At 50.1% G+C, this 25,240-nt stretch overlaps 1 protein-coding gene across 4 annotated transcripts in view; it reads right to left on the reverse strand.

The window, feature by feature from the left end:
• enpp2 (ectonucleotide pyrophosphatase/phosphodiesterase 2) overlaps nt 1–25,240 on the reverse strand; it is a 171,509-nt gene that overhangs the window by 11,867 nt on the left and 134,402 nt on the right. For all 4 annotated transcript variants that reach the window (XM_038809792.1, XM_038809790.1, XM_038809789.1 and 1 more), the window contains 2 exons: nt 25,098–25,175; nt 23,693–23,825 (listed from right to left, as the gene is read on the reverse strand). In XM_038809792.1, the coding sequence (XP_038665720.1) occupies nt 23,693–23,825; nt 25,098–25,175 (211 nt within the window). The remainder of the gene's footprint in view (nt 1–23,692; nt 23,826–25,097; nt 25,176–25,240) is intronic.

Raw genomic sequence — 25,240 nt, forward strand, 5'->3', positions numbered from 1 at the left:
TACACTACAATCAGGATTTACGAGCTGGCTGCAACATAACAGAATTAGATGAAGTAATCCCTTTCCTTGAATATTGTTCTGTAAATATTTGACATAGCAGCCCCACAGTAGTATCAGTGTTCAGAAGGTAACATTCCCCAGTTAATTGCAAGCTGGCAGCCAGTCCAAAGTGGCTCCAATTAACATCACTGAGTGGAACTTTCCAAACCCACATATGAACTCTGAAATGACAAGCAGCATCATGGAAATTCTGGTACCTTTAATCAAAGTGACCCATAGCTGTTTTTATTTAATATGATGCATTAACTCTGCAAATATACCTTGAGCATGCCTTTTCAGGGTAATTTATGTTACAGTCTAAATAAGTAAGCATTTCAACTCAGTTCTTGACAGTCCATTATGCATCATGGTTTTAAAATATATTGTCTGGATTGTGCAGAGAAACGGTAAGAGATTTGTGATGAACATGTATACACATATTAGATCTTTTAACTATTAGACTGCCAGAGAATCCAAGGATTTTCTCGTTTCTATTGATCAACAATTTTTAAAATGTTTTCATCTCACTAGCTATGATATTGAAATAATGATTAGATTAATAAACCAAATCAACTATCAGGAGTTACTTTATTACGTAATAATACTATACGACAAAAACTAACTACAAAGAGATCTGAAATGCTTTGCATCTTCTTGCCTTATCTTCTCTGATCCTGCTTCTTCATCCAGCTCACCTCTCCTCCTCCTTCAGGTATAGTGCCCCCAGAGAGTGTTGACGACCAGGGGACTTGCATTGGATTTAAAAGAATGAGGGGGGATCTTATTGAAACTTACAGGATACTGCGAGGCCTGGATAGAGTGGACGTGGAGAGGATGTTTCCACTTGTAGGAAAAATTAGAACCAGAGGACACAATCTCAGACTAAAGGGACGATCTTTTGGAACAGAGATTTTTTTAGAATTAGAACAGTACAGCACAGAACAGGCCCTTCGGCCCTCAATGTTGTGCCGAGCAATGATCACCCTACTCAAGCCCACGTATCCACCCTATACCAGTAACCCAACAACCCCCATTAACATTATTTTTTTTAGGACACTAAGGGCAATTTAGCCTGGCCAATCCACCTAACCCGCACATCTTTGGACTGTGGGAGGAAACCGGAGCACCCGGAGGAAACCCACGCACACACGGGGAGAACGTGCAGACTCCGCACAGACAGTGACCCAGCCGGGAATCGAACCTGGGACCCTGGAGCTGTGAAGCATTGATGCTAACCACCATGCTACCGTGCGTACTGTGAGGAGGAATTTCTTCAGCCAGAGGGTAGTGAATCTGTGGAACTCTTTGCCGCAGAAGGCTGTGGAGGCCAAATCATGAAGTATCTTTAGGACAGAGATAGATAGGTTCCTGATTAATAAGAGGATCAGGGGTTATGGTGAGAAGGCAGAAGAATGGGGTTGAGAAAATATCAGTCAAGATTGAATGGCGGAGACTCGATGGGCCGAGTGGCCTAATTCTGCTCCTATGTCTTATGGATTGGTTCCTGGTTCTGCTTAGCGAAGTACTGCAGTAGTTTGCCATTGAGCTCCGCAGTATCACTGAATAGGAAACTCTAACCACTCACCAATACATGTACTGAAAGGATTTACAAGCTGATACTCAATCTTTTTGGCAATGTTTTCAACACGTCTTTGTGGCCATCAACTTCTGAAGCCCTCACTCTATTGTATTTTAACTTTGTACACTCCATTCCAGCTTTCCATACCGCTTGTTTCTCTAAGCATTTGAAGGTCCTTTATCTGCATCATCTTTTGTTTCTCAAGCTCCAATATCCATTTTGGAAGTGGAAGCCTCTGGAAGATGGTTTTTCAGCCAACTGTAGCCAACGTGTCTACTCAACAAAAATCAGAGGCCATTCTGGGTGGGGTTAGCTGGATCACTCCCGGTGCTACAATTTAACGGCGCTACAATCGAATGGCACTTTGTTGCTCTTTCGGGCCCCTGCAGGGAACACCCACTCCCTGACGCCACACTTAGCGTTATTTCCTGCACTGCAGAAAGAGATCGGACTGCCATTTATAAATGCTCCCCAGCGTGGGCAAAGTGCCAGCTTGGCCCCTTGGCCCTGCCATCCTGGCAGTGCCACCTGGGGAACCAGGGTGACATCTAGGTGGCACTGCCAGTGTGCCAGGCTGGCTGTGTCAAGGTGCCCAGGCGGCATCTCTGGTTAGATCTCGTGAGATCTAACCAGATCTCGTGAGGGGCAACGGCCATCAGGAATCCCGGGAAAGGCCTCTTCCGGGATCTGCCGGCTGGTTCCCACCCGATTCTGGCAGAACGCAGCTGGTAAATCGCGCCCTATAATTACAAACATTGATGTGGCCATTTCATAGGTCCAAACCTGTTTTATTTATTTTGTTATACGTGGGTGTCAGGTTTCCTCCCACAAGTCCCGACAGACGTGCTTGTTAGGTGAATTGGACATTCTGAATTCTCCCTCTGTCTACCCAAACAGGCGCCGTAGTGTGGGCCAACTAGGGGCTTTTCACAGTAACTTCATTGCAGTGTTAATGTAAGCCTACTTGTGACACTAATAAAGATTATTATTTATATATATATGTGTTAGAATGGGTGTACTATTAGGCTGGATTTACCAGCCTTTGGCAATGGGCTGGGGCATAGGTTGGCCATAAAATGGCAGAGAAAGAACAAAGAACAAAGAAAATTACAGCACAGGAACAGGCCCTTCGGCCCTCCCAGCCTGCGCCGATCCAGATCCTTTATCTACACCTGTCTCCTATTTTCCAAGGTCTACTTCCCTCTGTTGCCGCCCGTTCATATACCTGTCTAGATGCCTCTTAAATGATGCTATCGTGCCTGCCTCTACCACCTCCACTGGTAAAGCGTTCCAGGCACCCACCACCCTCTGCGTAAAAATCTTTCCCCACACATCTCCCTTAAACTTTCCCCCTCTCACCTTGAAATCGTGACCCTTTGTAACTGACACCCCCACTCTTGGAAAAAGCATGTTGCTATCCACCCTGTCCATACCTCTCATAATTTTGTATACCTCAATCAGGTCCCCCCTCAACCTCCGTCTTTCCAACGAAAACAATCCTAATCTACTCAACCTTTCTTCATAGCTAGCACCCTCCATACCAGGCAACATCCTGGTGAACCTCCTCTGCACCCTCTCCAAAGCATCCACATCCTTCTGGTAATGTGGCGACCAGAACTGCACACAGTATTCCAAATGTGGCCTAACCAAAGTCCTATACACTGTAACATGACCTGCCTACTCTTGTACTCAATACCCCGTCCGATGAAGGCAAGCATGCTGTATGCCTTCTTGACCACTCTATCAACCTGCGTTGCCACCTTCAGGGTACAATGGACCTGAACTCCCAGATCTCTCTGTACATCAATTTTCCCCAGGACCCTTCCATTGACCATATAGTCCGCTCTTGAATTTGATCTTCCAAAATGCATCACCTCACATTTGCCTGGATTGAACTCCATCTGCCATTTCTCTGCCCAACTCTCCAATTGATCTATATTTTGCTGTATTCTCTGACAGTCCTCCTCGCTATCTGCAACTCCACCAATCTTAGTATCATCTGCAAACTTGCTAATCAGACCACCTATACCTTCCTCCAGGTAATTTATGTAGATCACAAACAACAGTGGTCCGAGCACGGATCCCTGTGGAACACCACTAGTCACCCTTCTCCATTTTGAGACACTCCCTTCCACCACTACTCTGTCTCCTGTTGCCCAGCCAGTTCTTTATCCATCTAGCTAGTACACCCTGAACCCCATACAACTTCACTTTTGCCATCAACCTGCCATGGGAAACCTTATCAAACGCCTTACTAAAGTCCATGTATATGACATCTACAGCCCTTCCCTCATCAATTAACTTTGTCACTTCCTCAAAGAATTCTATTAGGTTTGTAAGACATGACCTTCCTTGCACAAAACCATGCTGCCTATCACTGATAAGTCTATTTTCTTCCAGATGTGAATAGATCCTATCCCTCAGTATCTTCGCCAACAGTTTGCCTACCACTGACGTCAAGCTCACAGGTCTGAATTCCCTGGATTTTCCCTGCTACCCTTCTTAAACAAAGGGACAACATTAGCAATTCTCCAGTCCTCCGGGACCTCACCCGTGCTCAAGGATGCTGTAAAGATATCTGTTAAGGCCCCAGCTATTTCGACCCTCGCTTCCCTCAGTAACCTGGGATAGATCCCATCCGGTCCTGGGGTCTTGACCACCTTAATGTCTTTTAGAATACCCAAAACTTCCCCTTTCTGTATGACAACTTGACCTAGAGTATTTAAACATCCATCCCTAGCCTCAACATCCGTCTTGTCCCTCTCCTTTGTGAATACTGATGCAAAGTACTCATTAAGAATCTCACCCATTTCCTCTGAGTCCACGCATAAATTCCCTCTCTTGCCTTTGAGTGAGCCAATCCTTTCCCTAGTTACCCTCTTGCTCCTTACATACGAATAAAAGGCTTTGGGATTTTCCTTAACCCTGTTAGCCAAAGATATTTCATGACCCCTTTTAGCCCTTTTTATTGCGTGTTTGAGATTTGTCCTACTTTCCCGATATTCCTCCAAAGCTTCATCAGTTTTGAGTCGCCTCGATCTTACATATGCTTCCTTTTTCATCTTAGCTAGTCTCACAATTTCACCCGTCATCCATGGTTCCCTAATCTTACCATTTCTATCTCTCATTTTCACAGGGACATGTCTGTCCTGCACTCTAATCAACCTTTCCTTAAAAGACTCCCACATTTCAAATGTGGATTTACCCTTAAACATCTGCTCCCAATCCACATTCCCTAGCTCCTGCGAATTTTGTTATACTCTGCCTTTGCCCAATTTAGCACTCTTCCTTTCAGACCACTCTTGTCCTTGTCCATGAGTATTCTAAAACTTACGGAATAGTGATCGCTATTCCCAAAGTAATCACCGACTGAAACATCAACCACCTGGCCGGGATCATTCCCCAACATGGAGTGCAGATTAATTTGTTCTTAAAGGCAGCACGGTAGCATTGGGAATAGCACAATTGCTTCACAGCTCCAGGGTCCCAGGTTTGATTCCGGCTTGGGTCACTGTCTGCGGAGTCTGCACATCCTCCCCGTTTGTGCGTGGGTTTCCTCCGGGTGCTCCGGTTTCCTCTCAGTCCAAAGATGTGCAGGATGGGTGGATTGGCCATGATAAATTGCCCATAGTGTCCAAAATTCTATGATCTATGATTAACCTAGGACAAAAGTTCGGCACAACATGGTGGGCCGAAGGGCCTGTTCTGTTCTGTGTTTCTCTATGTTCTATGTTCTTGTATCCTGCACCTTTTGTCAATCAAGGTTTTGTCAATTAGGGTTTTCTGACACAGTATGTAGATAGGCCAACAAGCGGCGAGGCCACAATGGATTTGGTACTAGGTAATGAACCAGGACAGGTGTTAGATTTGGATGTAGGTGAGCACTTTGGTGATAGTGACCACAATTCGGTGATGTTTACTTTTGCGATGGAAAGGGATAGGTATACACCCCAGGACAAGAGTTATAGCTGGGGGAAAGGCAATTATGATGCGATGAGGCAAGACTTAGGATGCATCAGCTGGAGAGGAAAACTGCAGGGGATGGGCACAATTGAAATGTGTAGCTTGTTCAAGGAACAGCTACTGCGTGTCCTTGATAAGTATGTACCTGTCACGCAGGGAGGAAGTGGTCGAGCGAGGGAACCGTGGTTTACTAAAGTAGTTGAATCACTTGTCAAGAGGAAGAAGGAGGCTTATGTAAAGATGAGATGTGAAGGTTCAGTTAGGGCGCTTGAGAGTTACAAGTTAGACAGGAAGGACATAAATAGAGAGCTAAGAACAGCCAGGAGGGGACATGAGAAGTCCTTGGCAGCTAGGATCAAGGAAAACCCGAAAGCTTTCTATAGGTATGTCACGAATAAAAGACCGACTAGGATAAGAGTAGGGCCAGTCAAGGACAGTAGTGGGAAGTTGTGTGTCGAGTCCGAGGAGATAGGAGAGGCGTTAAATAAATATTTTTTGTCAGTATTCATACAGGAAAAAGACAATGTTGTCGAGGAGAATACTGAGATACAGGCTACTAGACTAGACGGGTTTGAGGTTCATAAGACGGAGGTGTTAGCAATTCTGGAAAGTGTGAAAATAGATAAGTCCCCTGGGCCAGATGGGATTTATCCAAGGATTCTCCGGGAAGCTAGGGAGGAGATTTCAGAGCCTATGGCTTTGATCTTTATGTTGTCATTGTCTGCAGGAATAGTGCCAGAAGACTGGAGGATAGCAAATGTCGTCCACCTGTTCAAGAAGGGGAGTAGAGACAACCCTAGTAACTATAGACCAGTGAGCCTTACTTCTGTTGTGGGCAAAGTCTCGGAAAGGATTATAAGAGATAGGATTTATAATCATCTAGAAAGGAATAATTTGATTAGGGATAGTCAACACGGTTTTGTGAAGGGTAGGTTGTGCCTCACAAATCTTATTGAGTTCTTTGAGAAGGTAACCAAACAGGTGGACGAGGGTAAAGCAGTTGATGTGGTGTATATGGATTTCAGTAAAGCGTTTGATAAGGTTCCCCACAGTAGGCTATTGCAGAAAATACGGAGGTCTGGTATTAGGGTGATTTAGCGGTTTGGATCAGAAATTGGCTAGCTCTAAGAAGACAGAGGGTAATGGTTGTTGTTCAGCCTGGAGTTCCGTTACTAGTGGTGTACCACAAGGGTCTGTTTTGGGGCCACTGCTGTTTATTTTTATAAATGACCTGGAAGAGGGTGTAAAAGGATGGGTGAGTAAATTTGCGAATGACACTAAAGTCAGTGGAGTTGTGGACAGTGCGCAAGGATGTTGCAGGTTACAGAGGGACATAGATAAGCTGCAGAGCTGGGCTGAGAAGTGGCAAATGGAGTTTAATGCAGAAAAGTGTGAGGTGATTCTTTTTGGAAGGAGTAACAGGAATACAGGGTACTGAGCTAATGGTAAGATTCTTGGTAGTGTGGGTGAGCAGAGAGATCTCGGTGTCCATGTACATAGATCTCTGAAAGTTGCCACCCAGGATGATAGGGTTGTTAATAAGGTGTACAAAGAACAAAGAAAATTACAGCACAGGAACAGGCCCTTTGGCCCTGCCAGCCTGCGCCGATCCAGATCCTTTATCTAAACCTGTTGCCTATTTTCCAAGGTCTACTTCTCTCTGTTCCCCACCCGTTCATATATCTGTCCAGATGCATCTTAAATGATGCTATTGTGCCCGCCTCTACCACCTCCGCTGGCAAAGCGTTCCAGGCACCCACCACCCTCTGCGTAAAAAACTTTCCACGCACATCTCCCTTAAACTTTTCCCCTCTCACCTTGAAATCGTGACCCCTTGTAATTGACACCCCCACTCTTGGAAAAGGCTTGTTGCTATCCACCCTGTCCATACCTCTCATAATTTTGTAGACCTCAATCAGGTCCCCTCTCAACCTCTGTCTTTCCAAAGAAAACAATCCTAATCTACTCAACCTTTCTTCATAGCTAGCACCCTCCATACCAGGCAACATCCTGGTGAACCTCCTCTGCACCCTCTCTAAAGCATCCACATCCTTCTGGTAATGTGGCGACCAGAACTGCACGCAGTATTCCAAATGTAGCCTAACCAAAGTCCGATACAACTGTAACATGACCTAGCTTTTATTGGTAGAGGGATTTAGTTTCGGAACCAAGAGGTCATGTTGCAGCTGTACAAAACTCTGGTGCGGCCGCATTTGGAGTATTGCGTGCAGTTCTGGTCGTCACATTATAGGAAGGATGTGGAAGCATTGGAAAGGGTGCAGAGGAGATTTACCAGGATGTTGCCTGGTATGGAGGGAAGATCTTATGAGGAAAGTCTGAGGGACTTGAGGCTGTTTTTGTTAGAGAGAAGGTTAAGAGATGACTTAATAGAGGCATACAAGATGATCAGAGGGTTAGATAGGGTGGACAGTGAGAGCCTTTTTCCTCGGATGGTGATGGCTAGCAAGAAGGGACATAGCTTTAAATTGAGGGGTGATAGATATAGGACAGGTGTCAGAGGTAGGTTCTTTACTCAGAGAGTAGTAAGGGCGTGGAATGCCCTGGCTGCAACAGTAGTGGACTCGCCAACAGTAAGGGCATTTAAATGGTCATTGGATAGACATATGGATGATAAGGGAATAGTGTAGATGGGCTTTAGAGTGGTTTCACAGGTTGGCGCAACATCGAGGGCTGAAGGGCCTGTACTGCGCTGTAATGTTCTAATTCTAAAAAAAAAGATTTTGCACTAGCCGATGAGGTGAAAATGATTGCACTAGCCAGTAAGGTGAATCAGATCGGCAGCATTTTGCCGAATGCAGCATCAAGGAGCCTTGGCGAATTTAACGTCAATGGGAATTGTGACAAAACTCTCCAATACCTAGCGCAGAGGAGGCTGGTGGAGGCCAACTATCTCAGCAACACGAGTTCCTCAGGGTCGTGTCCGAGGCACAACTGTCTTCATCTGATTCATTAAGGAATGGCCTTCCTTCTACCATCAGTTCACGAGTTGGATGTTTGCTGTTAATTGGACAATGTTTGCAACTCCTCAGATACTGATACAGTCTAAGCCCACATGTAGCAAGACCTGGACAACATTAAGGCTTCAGTTGATTAGGGGCAAGTAGTATTTGCATCAGACAAGTGCCAGGCAGTGATCATCTCCAACCAGAAAAAATCCAATTGCTCCCCTTGACATTCAATGACATTACCAACACTGAATTCCCAACAATCAACATCCTAGAGGCTGACAATCGATCAGAAACTGAACTCGATCAGTTGCAGCTACAAGATCATGTCAGAGGCTGGGAATTCTGTAGCAAGGAACTCACCTCCAGACTCACCAAAGCCTGTCACCATCTACAAGGCACAAGCCAGGAGTGTGCTTGGATGAGTGCAGCTCTAATAATACGCAAGAAAACAAAGATCAAGGACCCAGCTTGATCAGCACATCATATCCAACCTTGGACATTCACTACCTCCATTACCAAATGTCAGCAGTGTGCAGCAACTACAAGATGCAGTACAGGGATTCAGCAAGACTCCTTCGACAGCACCTTCCAAGCCCTGGGCCTCTACCACCCAGAGGCAGATTACAATGAAATGTATAGCACTGCAGTGCGGGGCTGTGGCCATGGGGAGGGCCATACTGTGACATGATTGTGGTGTGGGTGCACCAGTCAGAGCCTGGTTGCTCTGAATTGGCTGATAGGCTCACTCGGATATCCTGAGTCTATAAGCAGGCAATGCAGAACAGAATTGGGCTCTGATTAATGGACTCTCCTTCAGAGCAGGAAAACAGTTTGCCAAACATTGAGAGGTGGTGGAGACTTAGAGCAGTTCAGATGAATCTCCTGAATTGATGTGAGGTTTCTGAACTTTCATTGAGTGAAGCAACAGCCATGATTCTGACATGCAACCCGGTGGTCATCCTGAGGCAAATGTAAAGGTCGGCAACCTAACTTCGGGGTGCGAGCCTGCAAAGCCTTCCATCAAGGGAGCAGCGGGGTGACTATCAACATCCAGGCCAGCGCTGAGGAGGCCAGACCAGACCAAAGAAAGCCAACAACCAGCCAGTCGTTAAGGTTCGAGGCCCATCTATCTGAGCGAGAAGTGGGGAGGTGCAAAGGCCAGGATAGCACCAGCATCATGGTTTTCGGGGAGCAGTGGCCAGTGGGGTAACTCGACCAGAGCCCACGGCTGAGAGTGCTGGACAGCAACCGATTGCGCTTTGGAATATCAACTTGGAATTCGGTTACTTTTTTATTTAGAGAACCCAATTAATTTTTTCCAATTAAGGGACAATTTAGCATGTTCAATCCACCTAGCCTGCACATCTTTGGGTTGTGGGGGCGAAATCCACGCAAACACGGGGAGAATGTGCAAACTCCTCACGGCCAGTGACCCAGAGCCGGGATTGAACCTGGAACCTCGGTGCCGTGAGGCAGTGGTGCTAACCACTGCGCCACCGTGCTGCCCTGGAATTCAGTTATTCTTAATTCAACATGAGGTCCAGTGCCTACTGTCTGCAAAGCAACATCCCAGGGGTTACTATTGATCAGAAACTGAACTGGACTAGCCATAATAATACCGTGGCTACTAGGGCAGGTCAAAAGTTACATATCCTATGGCGAGTAACTCACCTCATGACTCCCCAAAGCATGTCCACCATCTACAACACACAAGTCAGGAGTGTAATGGAATACTCCCCACTTGCCTGGATGAGTGCAGCTCCAACAACTCTCGAGAAATGCGACAGCATCCAGGAAAAAGCAGCCCGCTTGATTGCTCCCCCTTCCACAAAAATGCAAACCCTCCACCACCAAAGAACAGTGGCAGTCGTGTGTACCATCTACAAGATGTACTGCAGGAACTCACCAAGGTTCCTTAGACAGCACCTTCCAAACCCACGACCACTACCATCTGGAGGAACAAGAGCAGCAGATACCTGGGAACGCCACCACCTGGAGAGTTCTCTCCAAGTCACTCACTACCCTGACTTGGAAATATAGTCATTCCTTGACTGTCACTGGGGCAACATCCTGGAGTCCTCTACCTAACAACACTATGGGTGTAGCTACACCTCCGGGACTGCAGCAGTTCAAGGAGGCAACACACCACCACGTTCTGTAGGACAACTAGGGATGGACAATAAATGCTGGTCAAACCAGCGACGCCAATATCCCGTAATGAATTTTTTTTTAAACAGCGCCATCCATGCTGAGATCCAATTCTGTGAATTCTCCTATTTGAACTCTGCAGGGAAAGACTTAATGCGGCTTTCTACAACTGGAAGATTGTATCATGACGATTTCTCCGAGGAGTCAACCTGTAGTCCATCTGCTGGGGGTTAACTACCCCAGGCTTTAGAAGCTGTTTAGTTATCCTGAGAGGAGCAGGAGGACCCAAATTTGAAACCGGTCAGGAATTACCATTCCTGATCCAGCATGTTTACTGCTGGCCATCTGATATTTTACCAGTGATCATATTGCTTTGAATTCACGCTGGGATTGTCGAGGCTGGCAATTTTCAAATTGACTCTCTGTTCCTTGCAGTTCAATGGGGGAATTAGTCTGCTGGATTTCACAGAGATCCACTGTTTGAAAAGCAAGGAACCCGGTGGAGGAGCTCAAGGGCAAGTGGGAGGAGGAGCTTGGTGAAGAGTTGGAAGCAGGTCTGTGGGCAGAGGTCCCGGGCACGGTTAATTCCTCCTCATCATATGCCAGGCTGTTTAATTCAAGTGAGAATGAGCAAGTTTTTTTGAGGTAGAAGACAGTTGTATGAGGTGCAAGGGCAGCCCTGCAAACCATGTCCACATGTTTTGGGCATGCCTGGAGCTTAGAGAGTTCTGGCAAGGGTTCGTGAGGGCAATGTCCAAGGTGCTTAACACATGGGTGGTGCCGAGTCCAGAGATAGCAATCTTTGGCGTGTCAGAAGACCCGGGAGTTCAGGGGGCGAAAGAGGCCGACGTCTTGGCCTTTGCCTCCCTAGTAGCCCGGAGACGGATTTTATTAATGTGGAGGGACTCGAAGCCCCCGGGTGTAGAGACTTGGGTTACCGACATGGCTGGGTTTCTCAGCCTCGAGAAAATAAAGTTTGCCTTAAGAGGGTCTACACTAGGGTTCTCTCGGAGGTGGCAGCCGTTCGTCGACTTTCTCAGGGAAAATGAAAATGTCAGCAGCAGCAATCCGTGGGTGGAGGGGGGTGGGGGGGGGGGGGGGGAGTGCTTCATTGGGACGGTGTGAGAAGACTGGGTCACGTGGGGTAATGTCTATTTAATTGTTATTGTATATTCTCTTGTTGCACTATGTTAATGTTCACTCTAGTTTGTTTTGCTATTATTGTTACTACTGTTTTATTATGAAAAATTCTGCAAAACCTTAATAAAAATACTTTAAAAAATAAGAAAAGCAAGGAGAATTTTCATTTTGGGACTTGTCCGAAAATTCTGTCATTTAAGGGTCAAAGCCAGATTCTACCATCAGACAGTCGACAGAAAATTCCAGTATCGTTTCCATCTCTGTTTCTATCCCTACAAACAATCCATCCTGTTGGGAGTTGAAATGCAATTCCATGTGGCAATCCTCAAGTTTGCAGTTGGATGGGGATCCCCATGGTTTTGTTTCTGCTGGGTGCCCCATTACCTCAGCGCACGCCAAATGAGGTTTCACTGGTGTGGAGAGCCAATAATAGGTGGCTCAGTCTATTCAGAAATTTAAACTGGAAGATTTGTTACACAAGGTTTGAATCCTTGGGAATAATTTGGGTTTGAACGCAGACAGCCACTTTACATGATGACACACGTAGAGAAGTCTTACAACACCAGGTTAAAGTCCAACAGGTTTGTTTCAAACACTAGCTTTCGGAGCACTGCTCCTTCCCTCAGGTGAACCTGTCCAACACTGGCATCTCCACATCATGATGACACAGTAAGGGTGTATTTTTGTCATGGTGTTTTGAAGCCTTACTGAATTTGTCGATTTTTCTGCTGCGCTTATGGAGGTCAGTTTTCCCTCTGCAGCTCAGTTGGAGTTCTGGGCACGTGTAGTTTCCTCGTTTTTTTTTTGTTTGTTTTTTTAAATTTAGAATATCCAATTCATTTTTTCCAATTAAGGAGCAATTTAACTTGGCCAATCCACCTACCTTGCACATCTTCGGGTTGTGGGGGTGAAACCCACGCAGACACGGAGAGAATGTGCAAACTCCTCACAGACAGTGACCCAGGGCCGGGATTCAAACCCGGGTCCTCAGCGCCGTAGGCAGCAATGCTAACCACCGTGCCACCGTTTCCTCGTTTTTGCTGGGCTGTCTCTTGATACCTGTACTTGGCATACTTTTACAAGGTCATTGTTCAATACAGGTGTGGAACTATCAACATCTTCACTTGCTTTTGCAATGTTGAATTTACTGCCTTTTGGATGGATGGATCTCCCATCACTCTTTACTGACCTTGAGAAAGTCTCTTCTTACTCCTCTGGACAATTAAAGAATGGAATCCTGCCAGGCAGTTGCCAGCAAAGCCACTGATATTAGACTTGGACTGGACACTCCACTTCATTGATGTATTTGATCCTGCACTGGACTTTTTCTGGCTTGCTCTGTCCTGCACTGTGCTGCATTGGCTGATATCTCTATTCTATTGCTCATCACCCAGTTCATGTTTACTTACCTCAGGCCACATATATTTACCATCTCGACCATCATTAAAATTTATCAATTACAGTACAGGCTTGTTGTTTTCAAAGTTGCGCAGGTTAGGTGGGTTGGCCATGCTAAATTGTCGCTTTGCGTCCAAAGATGTGTAGGTTAGGTGGGGTTACAGTGATAGGGCATGGAGTGGGCCTACATACGGTGCTATTTCAGAGGGTCAGTGCAGACCCGATGGGCGAAATGGCCTCTTTCTGCACTGGAGGAATTCTATAAATGAAAGAGCATTACAGCAATTAAGCAATGATTTTAGGTACCTGTGCCTTGCATTGTATGAGCTGAGGGTGGGCGGGATCAGAAGGGCATTGATGTCATTGGAGATGGGACTTGCCATCATTGGGGTCAGGGTTTGCCTTCATTGGGGTGGGGATTGATGTCATTGGAAGTGGGGTTTGGCATCACCAGGGGGCAGGGTGTGATGTAGGAGCCCACAAAGAGGGAGAGCATGGGGCCCCCAAAAATTGTAAGTTTGCCCCTGTTACGACCTGGAAGGACAATGGCAGGAGACACATCGGAACATCACCACCTGCAAGATTCCTCCCAAGCCACACTCCATCCTGATGCAAAACTATGGGGGGAGTTTTACCAGGCCTGACTGGTATATGTGAAGGTGAGAGTGTCATTTGAAATAAAACAGGTGGCTAGCTCACTGCTTACCTGCCGGAACTGTCCCCATCATACAGGGTGTCAGCCAGCCTGCCTACCAAAGTCCTTAAGTTGCCAACTAAAGGCAGACGAAGGTGGAAGGAAAGTAGCCAGGCCGTTACTTTTCCAACTCAGTCAAAGGCAGGGAGGGAGGGTACCTCTCTTCGGTAGAAGGGGGGAGGGGGTTCCCTGTCTATTCCTCCCTGCCCAAGTTGCTAAACCCTCATTTGTGACTTCTCCCAGGTCTCTTGAGCCTGACATCTCCTCCTCCCCTTGCTAGGATTCCCGTTCTCTCCCAAACCAAGAACCCTAGACTTACTTTACAGATTGGTCTGCATGCTCCACCTCTCGGCACTCCCTTGTGGTCCCAGAAACAGCCCATTACAGCATTCTGACACTGCTGGAACAACTTGGTTTCTGGATTTTTTGATTGGCCAGCAGCTCTTGAAGGTATGGCTTCCTGACCCTCAGGGGTGGGACTCTCACTCTGACTTGTTAAGGCTGCCCACCCTCGGCGTATTATCCCAGCAGGGTGAGCTGCCAACCAGCTTTTCCACCAGAGGGGGGAATCTAAATATCATCCCCCTCCTCCACCCTCCAACTCCAAACCCCCCCCCCCCCCCCCCCCCCCCCACGCCCAACCTCTTGTAAAACCCATCCTTATATTACCGTTCCTTCACTGTTGCTAATTCAAAATCCTGGTGCAAGGGAGCCGCACAGATAGGTTGCAACAGTTCCAAGTAGTCGGCTCCACCTCCTCAAGGACAATTAAGAATAGGTAATAAATGCTGGCCTTGTCAGCGACACTGACACGCGTGCACAAATAAAGAAAAGTCTGATCCTGAAAACTATTCTCTCACAAGCAGGTGCAATATATGGCTTACGGATGAAAATTTCAAGAAGCCAACGTTTACCAATTATGTCCAATGTCCAAACTATCAACAGGAAGGACCTTCTATCGAACAGTCACCCGTGATCTAACCGCCTCCCCAGCGAGCGGACGCACGGGCATCATTCAGTACGCCTATTTAAAAACGCAAAGCCAGTGGAAAGGCTGTTGTGGGGATCCGAGGAGCTGACTAACCATCTTTGAAATCAGGCAGTCAGACCGGGGACATCGAGGACACGCTCCAGTGAGCGGGGGTGGGATGGAAGAGACCCTGGAGGGATGCCGAGCTTGGTCTGGAGGGTGGGCTGCCATGGGTGGAGGGTCACCCCTGGGGGGTGGGCAGGTGGCTCAATGCCTGCAGGTCCACCATGCAACCCCCATGATCATGTATACCCATAACGGGGACAGCTCCAGCTGTTGGCAAACTGTCCCACTGGCCGCCCCTGTTGTGACAGTGCACCGTCCATGGTAATATGGTGAAGGTCCCTTTAACTCCCACTGACTCTGGCGGCTGCAGGTCACTCAACTGAAGGCTATTGCTAATAGGGAATTGACAATTCCCTAGTGGGTAGACGAGCCATAAAGCAGGCGCTTGTTACTGCCGAGGATCCCAATGAGACTGTGAGGCCCAGTCACCTTGCCAGAATTCCGGAGGCAGCAACACCAGAGGCAGCAGCCAACATTCTAATACCCAAGAACTGGACCATGGCACTCGGGACATCCAGGTGGTGTGTGCGTGGGGGCCGGGAAAGGAACCAGGACTCAGTCCAGGTAACATCTCCAACTGGAGTCTGGGGTGCAGGGTCTGGGGTCCAGTGCCCAAGGGCCCCAGTTGCGGACGAGTGGTACATGTGCAGGGTGTGTTGAATGGTATCATGAGGGACGGCAGGGGATGTGAGGGTGTGGGAGGCGACTGTCAGTCTCACACCATCTCCAATTCTTTACAGATATCACATTCGGGATGATATTGTGGACCCCGCGGACGCTGCCCTCATGGTGCTGCTGGCTGGCCAGGCGGCCAGATGCCAGAAAAGGCGGTGGCAGCAGCGGCATCGACAGAGACCCAAGGCGGCAGCCCATGGGCAGGGCTCATCCCCACACCCTGAGGTCCTATCCCCACACCCTGAGGTCCTATCCCCACACCGCCCATCAGGTCAGGATGGACTCAGAGAGGGAGACCAGCAACAACCCCAGGCGTACCAGCATCGCTGGTCTTTCAAACTGTTGCTGGACAGCATGTGCCACAAGAGGCTCCGCCTCGACAAGGAGACGGTGCGGCATCTGTGTCTTGTCTTTGGGAACTTAGCACAATGTGGAGCAGGAGGATATCCGCTCCCAGTAGCCAGTAAAGGCATCACAGCCCTGAACTTCTACACCTCGGGACCATTCCAGGACTCGAGCGGGACTTGTGCGGCATATCCCAACCTACAGCCCGCAGTGCTTCCGTGAAGTCACAGAGGTGTGACAGATGACTACGTGAACTTTGACCTAGACCAAGACCAACACGATGCCTGGGCAGCAGGATTCTCCTAGATCAAAGGGCGCTGTTGCCTTGTGCGCACCGGGTGGTCCGGGAGTGCCCTTCATCAACAGGAAAGGGTGCCACTCCCTGAATGTCCAACTTGTGTGTGACCACCCTCAGAAGATCATGCACTTGTGTGTACAATTCCCAGGGAGTGAGCACGACAGCTACATCCTGGGACAGTTGAAATCCCTGGCATCTTCAAGCAACACCCCAGGGTGACCGGTTAGCTCTTAGAGGATAAAGGGGATAATGACGCCATTGCGGAAGCCAGTGACCAATGCGGAGACCCGATATAACAAGACCTATGTGGCCACCCGAGCTGTCATTGAGCGGTGTATCGGACTACTTCAGATCCGGTTCCAATGTCTTGACTGCTCTGTTGGTGCACTGCATTACATCCCCTGGAATGGTCTGCTGTGCCCTGCACAGCAATGGGGCGACGTGCTGGAGGTGGAGGAACATGATGTCACCGAGGAGGAGAAGCCGGAGTAGAAAGGGCTGGAGGACGAGCCTGGGGAGGATCCGTGGGACCAGCCAGAGAATTGAGGACAGTCAGCAGCGATGAGCATTCTTCAGCCAGAGGGAGGTGAATCTGTGGAACTCTTTGCTGCAGAAGGCTGTGGGGGCCAAATCACTGAGTGTCTTTAAGACAGAGATACTTAGGTTTTTGATCAATAAGAGGATCAGGGGTAATTGGGAGAAGGCAGGAGAATGGGGATGAGAAAAATATCAGCCATGATTGAATGGCGGAGCAGACTCGATGAGCCGAGTGGCCTAATTCTGCTCCCATGTCTGATGGTCTTATGGGTCTGGCATGCTCGGAGGATCAATGAGGCACTCATCCTCGCCCACTTCTCATAGGACGGTTCTTCATCTATCATCGCACACCCTCTCCCCATCCCACCAACCCTGCCACTCCTCCCACCCGTTTCCCCCCCCCCCCTCTCCCCAATGGCCTGTCCCACCCTCCCAGGTCTGTGTTATATCACTCCAGTGTCGGCACTGTCAGTGAATCAATATACAGGGCACGAGGGCGATGACAACCCACTTGCTCCTCAATCTATGCCATAATCTGACTCCCGTCTGACTGCTGGCTGCGTGCTCACAACTAATACCTGCATGTGGTATGCCTTGGGGCGGTCGGGGGTGAGGGACAGGTCTAATGGCAGAGACCCCGGGGGTGGGGGGAGGGGGGGGGGGGGGGGGATAGTAGGGGTGCCACCCAGGTCTAGTAGCAGGGAACCTGGGTGTCTTGGGCTTGGGAAGGGCAGAGGGCAACTGGGGGGGCGGGCAAGCCAGTATTCCGGAATAATGTGACGGAGGCTTCACATGTCTCGGGTGTAATGTGTTTTCATGGTGTACAAGTACAATAGTGACTCCAACTGTCCCTAGTTTCCAATGGTGCCGACCCCCCTGCCCAGTGCCCTTTCGGTGATCCTCAATGTGCTTAGCACTCCATGCTCTACCACTACGTCTAGATGTGTCCTAGGATACACATCAAAGGTGGGGCAGCCTGCTGTTTAACATATCCTGTGGCCTTTGATGCCCTGCCAGATGTCCTCTGGAGGGCCAAAGATCGCCTGCTGACCTGATGGTGGCACATGCCTTGCCATGCCACCCTGTTCCACACGCTGATCCCAATAAGCACTGTTGTCGGAGGGTAGCCTCAGGAGAGGTGCTTACCGCCAACGTCTCCCTGTAGGGAGGCTCCGGGTCGGCTTCCAGCGCTCCCAACTCCCAATCATTGCCCGTAGGACCCTGGGGCTCATCATGGGACAGCTGGATTGAGCTCCGGATGCCCTTGCGCCATCTGGCTCTGCCAGCCCTCGTGGCTCCCCAATGTCCGCACAATGGTGTCAATGCACTCGGCAAGGCCCCTCTGTGTGTGGGCCATGCTTTGCAGTCCCTTGTCAATGTCCATCTGTGTCTGGAACACGGTCCTCAGCGACCAGGGCATGATCTGGAGCGCCTCGGCAATGCCCACCTGAGACCGGGACACGTCCACAGCTCATAAGGAAGGTCCACCTGTGTCAAGTATATGTCCACCAGCGTCTCAGATAGGCTGTCGAGGCCCTCAGACACGGCGATCACTCACTGGCCTTGGCACCATCACTCATGGTGCTGACATCGTGGTCCAGGCTCTCCACGACAGTCACCACCCTAGCAGTGTTGGTGTCAGTGCCACACATTGTGGGCACTATCACCTGCACCCTCAGCCACTGAGGCTCTTCAAATCGGCTGTGGACTTGTTGGAGTGTCACTAACATCACCCTCTGAATTTCACGGCCGCACACTGTCGTCTGCATCAGCTCCGGGTAAACCTGGTCCAGAGGCTCAGTATCCGACTGGGACCCAGTTGGGTCCTGGGATCCAGCAGAACTCCGACTGCTGTCTCCGCTGGATGTTCCTGCCTCCACCCGATGTGTACCTGCAACTGTGTGGTGCTCACCGGATTGTGCCCTAGATGCCTGTCCACTACTTTCGCCCATTGAGGTGTGTATATCTGCACAGGTGGAAGGTGGGGATGACAGCTGTGACACCTCAAAGGTGGCATCCTCAGAGCTCTCCTCCGAGGTGTCCTCTTGGGAGGCAGGGAGGCACCCTGGATGGGCCAGCACTGCCAACTGAAGGTTGTGCGGGAGAAGGGGCATGTGGTCAGTGAGAGGGAAGGATCATCACGCGGGTATGAATAACTCATGTGTGACAGGTGGATCCTCACCTGTGCGGCATAGGCCAAATTCGACGTCGGCGACCGATCTGTCCTCGGACAGACCTGCGACCTCCAGGGCTCATTCCTCATAGAGGGTGAGGACCCTGTGGTCTGGCATCTTTCCCGCCAATTGTGTGCCAACTTCTCCTGCGGGGACACAGAATGGGGCAGCATGAGCCGAACGCTTCATGCATCGCGGCTGGGAGGGTGGGGGGTGGGGAGACAGACATGGGCACCACTGCTGGGCATTGATGGATTGTGCTGGGACAAGGGGGTGGTATTGCGCTGGGAGGTGGTATAGTGCTAGGTACAGAGTCTCCAGGGGAGTGGAGATCCGAGGATGGCGGGTGGGACCGGTGTCAGGGCCGATGCCAACTCACCCATGCGGTCGGGTGGAGGTCGTTGAGTTTTTTGCCGCACCGGGTGGTGATTCTCCTGGTGACTCACTCCGAGCTGACGGCCACTGCCACTGCCACCCAGGCGGCAGTGACTGACCTGTGGCTGACACTCCGACCCCCTCGGGGGAACAGGGTCTCCCTTTTAAACTCGACTGCATCCATGAGCATGGCTGGATCAGCATCCCCGAATCACGGAGCTGGTCTGCGTGGTGGCATGGCTGTGTACGATCTGTGTGGTGGCATGGCTGTGTACTGTCTGCGTGTGGCATGGCTGCGTACTGTCTGCGTGGTGACATGGCTGCGTACTGTCTGCGTGTGGCATGGCTGCATACTGTCTGCGTGTGGCATGGCTGTGTACTGTCTGCGTGGTGGCATGGCTGCGTACTGTCTGCGTGGTGACATGGCTGCGTACTGTCTGCGTGTGGCATGGCTGCATACTGTCTGCGTGTGGCATGGCTGCGTACTGTCTGCGTGTGGCATGGCTGCATACTGTCTGCGTGTGGCATGGCTGCGTACTGTCTGCATGGTGGCATGGCTGCATACTGTCTGCGTGTGGCATGGCTGCGTACTGTCTGCATGGTGGCATGGCTGCGTACTGTCTGCATGGTGGCATGGCTGCATACTGTCTGCGTGTGGCATGGCTGCGTACTGTCTGCATGGTGGCATGGCTGCGTACTGTCTGCGTGTGGCATGGCTGCGTTCTGTCTGCGTGTGGCATGGCTGCGTACTGTCTGCGTGGTGACATGGCTGCGTACTGTCTGCGTGTGGCATGGCTGCGTACTGTCTGCGTGGTGGCATGGCTGCGTACTGTCTGCGTGGTGGCATGGCTGCGTACTGTCTGCGTGTGGCATGGCTGCATACTGTCTGCGTGTGGCATGGCTGCGTACTGTCTGCGTGTGGCATGGCTGCATACTGTCTGCGTGGTAACATGGCTGCGTACTGTCTGCGTGTGGCATGGCTGCGTACTGTCTGCGTGTGGCATGGCTGCGTACTGTCTGCGTGTGGCATGGCTGCGTACTGTCTGCGTGTGGCATGGCTGCGTACGGTCTGCGTGGTGGCATGGCTGCGTACTGTCTGCATGGTGGCATGGCTGCGTACTGTCTGCATGGTGACATGGCTGCGTACTGTCTGCGTGTGGCATGGCTGCGTACTGTCTGCGTGTGGCATGGCTGCAAACTGTCTGCGTGTGGCATGGCTGCGTACTGTCTGCGTGTGGCATGGCTGCGTACTGTCTGCATGGTGACATGGCTGCGTACTGTCTGCGTGTGGCATGGCTGCGTACTGTCTGCGTGTGGCATGGCTGCGTACTGTCTGCATGGTGACATGGCTGCATACTGTCTGCGTGGTGGCATGGCTGCGTACTGTCTGCGTGTGGCATGGCTGCGTACTGTCTGCGTGTGGCATGGCTGCGTACTGCCTGCGTGGTGACATGGCTGCATACTGTCTGCGTGGTGGCATAGCTGCGTACTGGCTGTGTACTGTCTGCATGGTGGCATGGCTGCGTACTGTCTGCGTGTGGCATGGCTGCGTACTGTCTGCATGTGGCATGGCTGTGTACTGTCTGCGTGTGGCATGGCTGCGTACTGTCTGCGTGTGGCATGGCTGCGTACTGTCTGCGTGGTGACATGGCTGCGTACTGCCTGCGTGTGGCATGGCTGCGTACTGCCTGCGTGTGGCATGGCTGCGTACTGCCTGCGCGTGGCATGGCTGCGTACTGCCTGCGTGTGGCATGGCTGCGTACTGTCTGCGTGGTGGCATGGCTGCGTACTGTCTGCGTGTGGCATGGCTGCGTACTGCCTGCGTGTGGCATGGCTGCGTACTGTCTGCGTGTGGCATGGCTGCATATTGTCTGCGTGGTGGCATGGCTGTGTACTGTCTGCATGGTGGCATGGCTGCGTACTGTCTGCGTGTGGCATGGCTGCATACTGTCTGCGTGTGGCATGGCTGCGTACTGTCTGCGTGTGGCATGGCTGCGTACTGTCTGCGTGTGGCATGGCTGCGTACTGTCTGCGTGTGGCATGGCTGCGTACTGTCTGCGTGTGGCATGGCTGCGTACTGCCTGCGTGTGGCATGGCTGCGTACTGTCTGCATGGTGGCATGGCTGCATGCTGTCTGCATGGTGACATGGCTGCGTACTGTCTGCGTGTGGCATGGCTGCGTACTGTCTGCGTGGTGGCATGGCTGCGTACTGTCTGCGTGTGACATGGCTGCGTACTGTCTGCATGGTGACATGGCTGCGTACTGTCTGCATGGTGACATGGCTGCGTACTGTCTGCATGGTGACATGGCTGCGTACTGTCTGCGTGTGGCATGGCTGCGTACTGTCTGCGTGTGGCATGGCTGCGTACTGTCTGCCTGTGGCATGGCTGCGTACTGTCTGCGTGTGGCAAGGCTGCGTATTGTCTGCATGTGGCATGGATGCGTACTGTCTGCGTGTGGCATGGCTGTGTACTGTCTGCGTGTGGCATGGCTGCGTACTGTCTGCGTGTGGCATGGCTGCGCACTGTCTGTGTGTGGCATGGCTGCGTACTGTCTGCATGTGGCATGGCTGCGTACTGTCTGCGTTTGGCATGGCTGCTTACTGTCTGCGTGTGGCATGGCTGCGTACTGTCTGCATGTGGCATGGCTGCGTACTGTCTGCGTGTGGCATGGCTGCGTACTGTCTGCGTGTGGCATGGCTGCGTACTGTCTGCGTGGTGGCATGGCTGCGTACTGTCTGCGTGTGACATGGCTGCGTACTGTCTGCATGGTGACATGGCTGCGTACTGTCTGCATGGTGACATGGCTGCGTACTGTCTGCATGGTGACATGGCTGCGTACTGTCTGCGTGTGGCATGGCTGCGTACTGTCTGCGTGTGGCATGGCTGTGTACTGTCTGCCTGTGGCATGGCTGCGTACTGTCTGCGTGTGGCAAGGCTGCGTATTGTCTGCATGTGGCATGGATGCGTACTGTCTGCGTGTGGCATGGCTGTGTACTGTCTGCGTGTGGCATGGCTGCGTACTGTCTGCGTGTGGCATGGCTGCGCACTGTCTGTGTGTGGCATGGCTGCGTACTGTCTGCATGTGGCATGGCTGCGTACTGTCTGCGTTTGGCATGGCTGCTTACTGTCTGCGTGTGGCATGGCTGCGTACTGTCTGCATGTGGCATGGCTGCGTACTGTCTGCGTGTGGCATGGCTGCGTACTGTCTGCGTGTGGCATGGCTGCGTACTGTCTGCATGTGGCGTGGCTGCGTACTGTCTGCGTGTGGCATGGCTGCATACTCTCTGCGTGGTGGCATGGCTGCGCACTGTCTGCGTGTGACATGGCTGCGTACTGTCTGGGGTTCCCTCTGCCGGATCGGTTTAGGTGCTGCTCCTCCTCGTTAGCGGGGAGCTGCCGAGCGCCATCCCAGCGAATCAGCTGGGATGAGTAATCCAGAGACCAGGGTAATACTTCATGGATCTGGGTTTGAATCCCACTATGGCAGACGGTAGAATTTGAATTGAATAAAAATCTGGAATTAAATGTCTAAAGATGACCATGAAACCATTGTTGATTGTTGTGAAAACCCATCTGGTTCATTAATGTCCTTTCGGGAAGGAAATCTGCCATCCTTACCTGGTCTGGCCTACATGTGACTCCAGACCCACAGCAATGTGGTTGACTGTTAAATGCCCTCAGAGATGGCCAATGAATGCTTGCCCAGTGATGCCAACATCCCATGAACGAATAAAAAATAATTAAGTGCCCTAATTAACGTTAGATACCGGTGACAGTTTCGCCAGGTCGGCTGTCGAGGAAACATCTGGCGGATCCCACTAGCCACCACACTTAGAACAAAGTTAGTAAGATCACGCCCAGACAGTTTATCCTCCTTTCGTGCTTATATTACAATTGGGACTTCATATTCCATGTTCATAATCTAATAGGTTGTGATGATACGAGCATTGTAAATTGGAGCAGCACTGCTTTCGATAAGCAGACCTTTTGGTTTTTCTTCCGCTATAGCTGAAAGGTTGCATGAAGGTGTCGCAAAAGAAAATTGTGCTCTGCAAATTGCCAGGAAAGCTGAAACTCAGCTCTTCAGGCCCCTGTATTAGATGTCATACTTGTTGTGCAGGGTCAGTATAGTTAATCTAGAGTGAAATGGTATCAGTAAATAGCTAATCTCAGGTCAACACAGAATCAAGCTATCAAAGTGTAAATAAAATGCATTGCCTTCTATTTAAATAGGACAAAAACAAAAAGACTGGGCTTACCGTTTTACTTTATCAATTGTGTCATAGAGACCATCATAGTCATAATCAAACACGGGACCACTTATAACATTAATTCCATTCCGTTCTGTTGCTAGCTTTTTCACCATCACCTTGTGAAAGTAGTTCCACACTCCTGCACAACAGCAATCAGAACAGAAAAATGGCAACTTATGAAAACAGTACAATTATGGACAAACACGTTTCAAAATATGTGACAATACGTTGCAATGGAGTGAGCCTCTGTTTATAATAATCATCTCATAAATATTTTACAATGCCATTGATATATATGTCAATGTGAAAATAACCTGAAACTGATACCTCACCAACGTTATTAAAGGATTTTGCAACAGCCAGATAGCAACAGTTTGATGGTTCTATACATTTTCATGCTATGGTATGGCATTTGCAAAGCTAGAAACTACCCCCCTATTCACTAGTGTGGGAGGAGGCCTGAACTGATAGTCCAGTTGATACCATTGGCAAATAGGGGATGATGAACAAGTGGTCACAATCACCAAGTTGTTAAGATAAAAGTAATTCTGACTCCATCTAGTGGCCAAACTATGTCCTCAAGGCAAAACGTAGAATGAAGAGCTGGATTTAATACAGTCCAAGGCAGAGGGAACCATGGCAACCAGGCCCACTTAGTCCTGGGAGAGGCAGTCCTGATTGAGAGGACCATTCCTGATTAAGTCAGAGGTTAGAAGGGGCTTACATGGAATTCCCAGCCACCAACGGTAGAATGTCAATTAGGTCAATGAGCCGATTGGCATCCATTATCCCTGAGGCCACTGCAATGTAGCGATGCCCCAGGAATTTAACAGGAGGCACAAAGCTTTTGCACACCATTGGAAGGCCACCCAGCAAACCCAACAGGTTTGCTAACAGCTTCCCTGGGGGATGTCCTTTGCCAGTGCCTGACCGACGGACCCAGCATCGGGAAGGGGGAGGAGCCGCTGAAAGCCAACCTCCTGCCCTTCACTCCTACCCATTGCCCCATCTCTCCCATGACACCCAACCTGTGATCCCCATTCCATCAACACTTACCTTTGGTCTAGGGTCCCACAATATTGCTGGGTCTCTATTGGGTGCAGTGCCGCCAGAAGCCACTACCCCTTCTGGCACTGCCGGTTCTGAGTAATTACTGTACTCTGCTGGCTGGCAGCTCTCAGCAGGTGAGACTTCCAATCGCCAAGGACCTCAATCGTAGGGGAGACCTGACGGTGGCCACATAAGTGCCTGAAGGGCACTTGATTCTGTTGGACCACCCCCACGTAACTATTGGGGGTTGACTGCTAAGTCTTCATGGCTGAGACACCATTAATCCCACAGAATTCAGCCATACAGTTCTGCTATTTTGTCACTTTTTCCCCCCTTTTAACTTACAAACACGAACACTCACTTTTAAAAGCAGGATACATTGGAACAATATTTGAAGTTAGGAGAGCATCATATTTAGCATCAAGTGTGGAACCAAGAGCTGCAAAATAAGAGAAAAGGTGAAAGTTGACCTGACAGACTTAGAGTGAAGTACATTCTTTCCAA

Source organism: Scyliorhinus canicula, chromosome 10 (genome assembly GCF_902713615.1).
Source record: "Scyliorhinus canicula chromosome 10, sScyCan1.1, whole genome shotgun sequence".
NCBI classification, from domain to species: domain Eukaryota; kingdom Metazoa; phylum Chordata; class Chondrichthyes; order Carcharhiniformes; family Scyliorhinidae; genus Scyliorhinus; species Scyliorhinus canicula.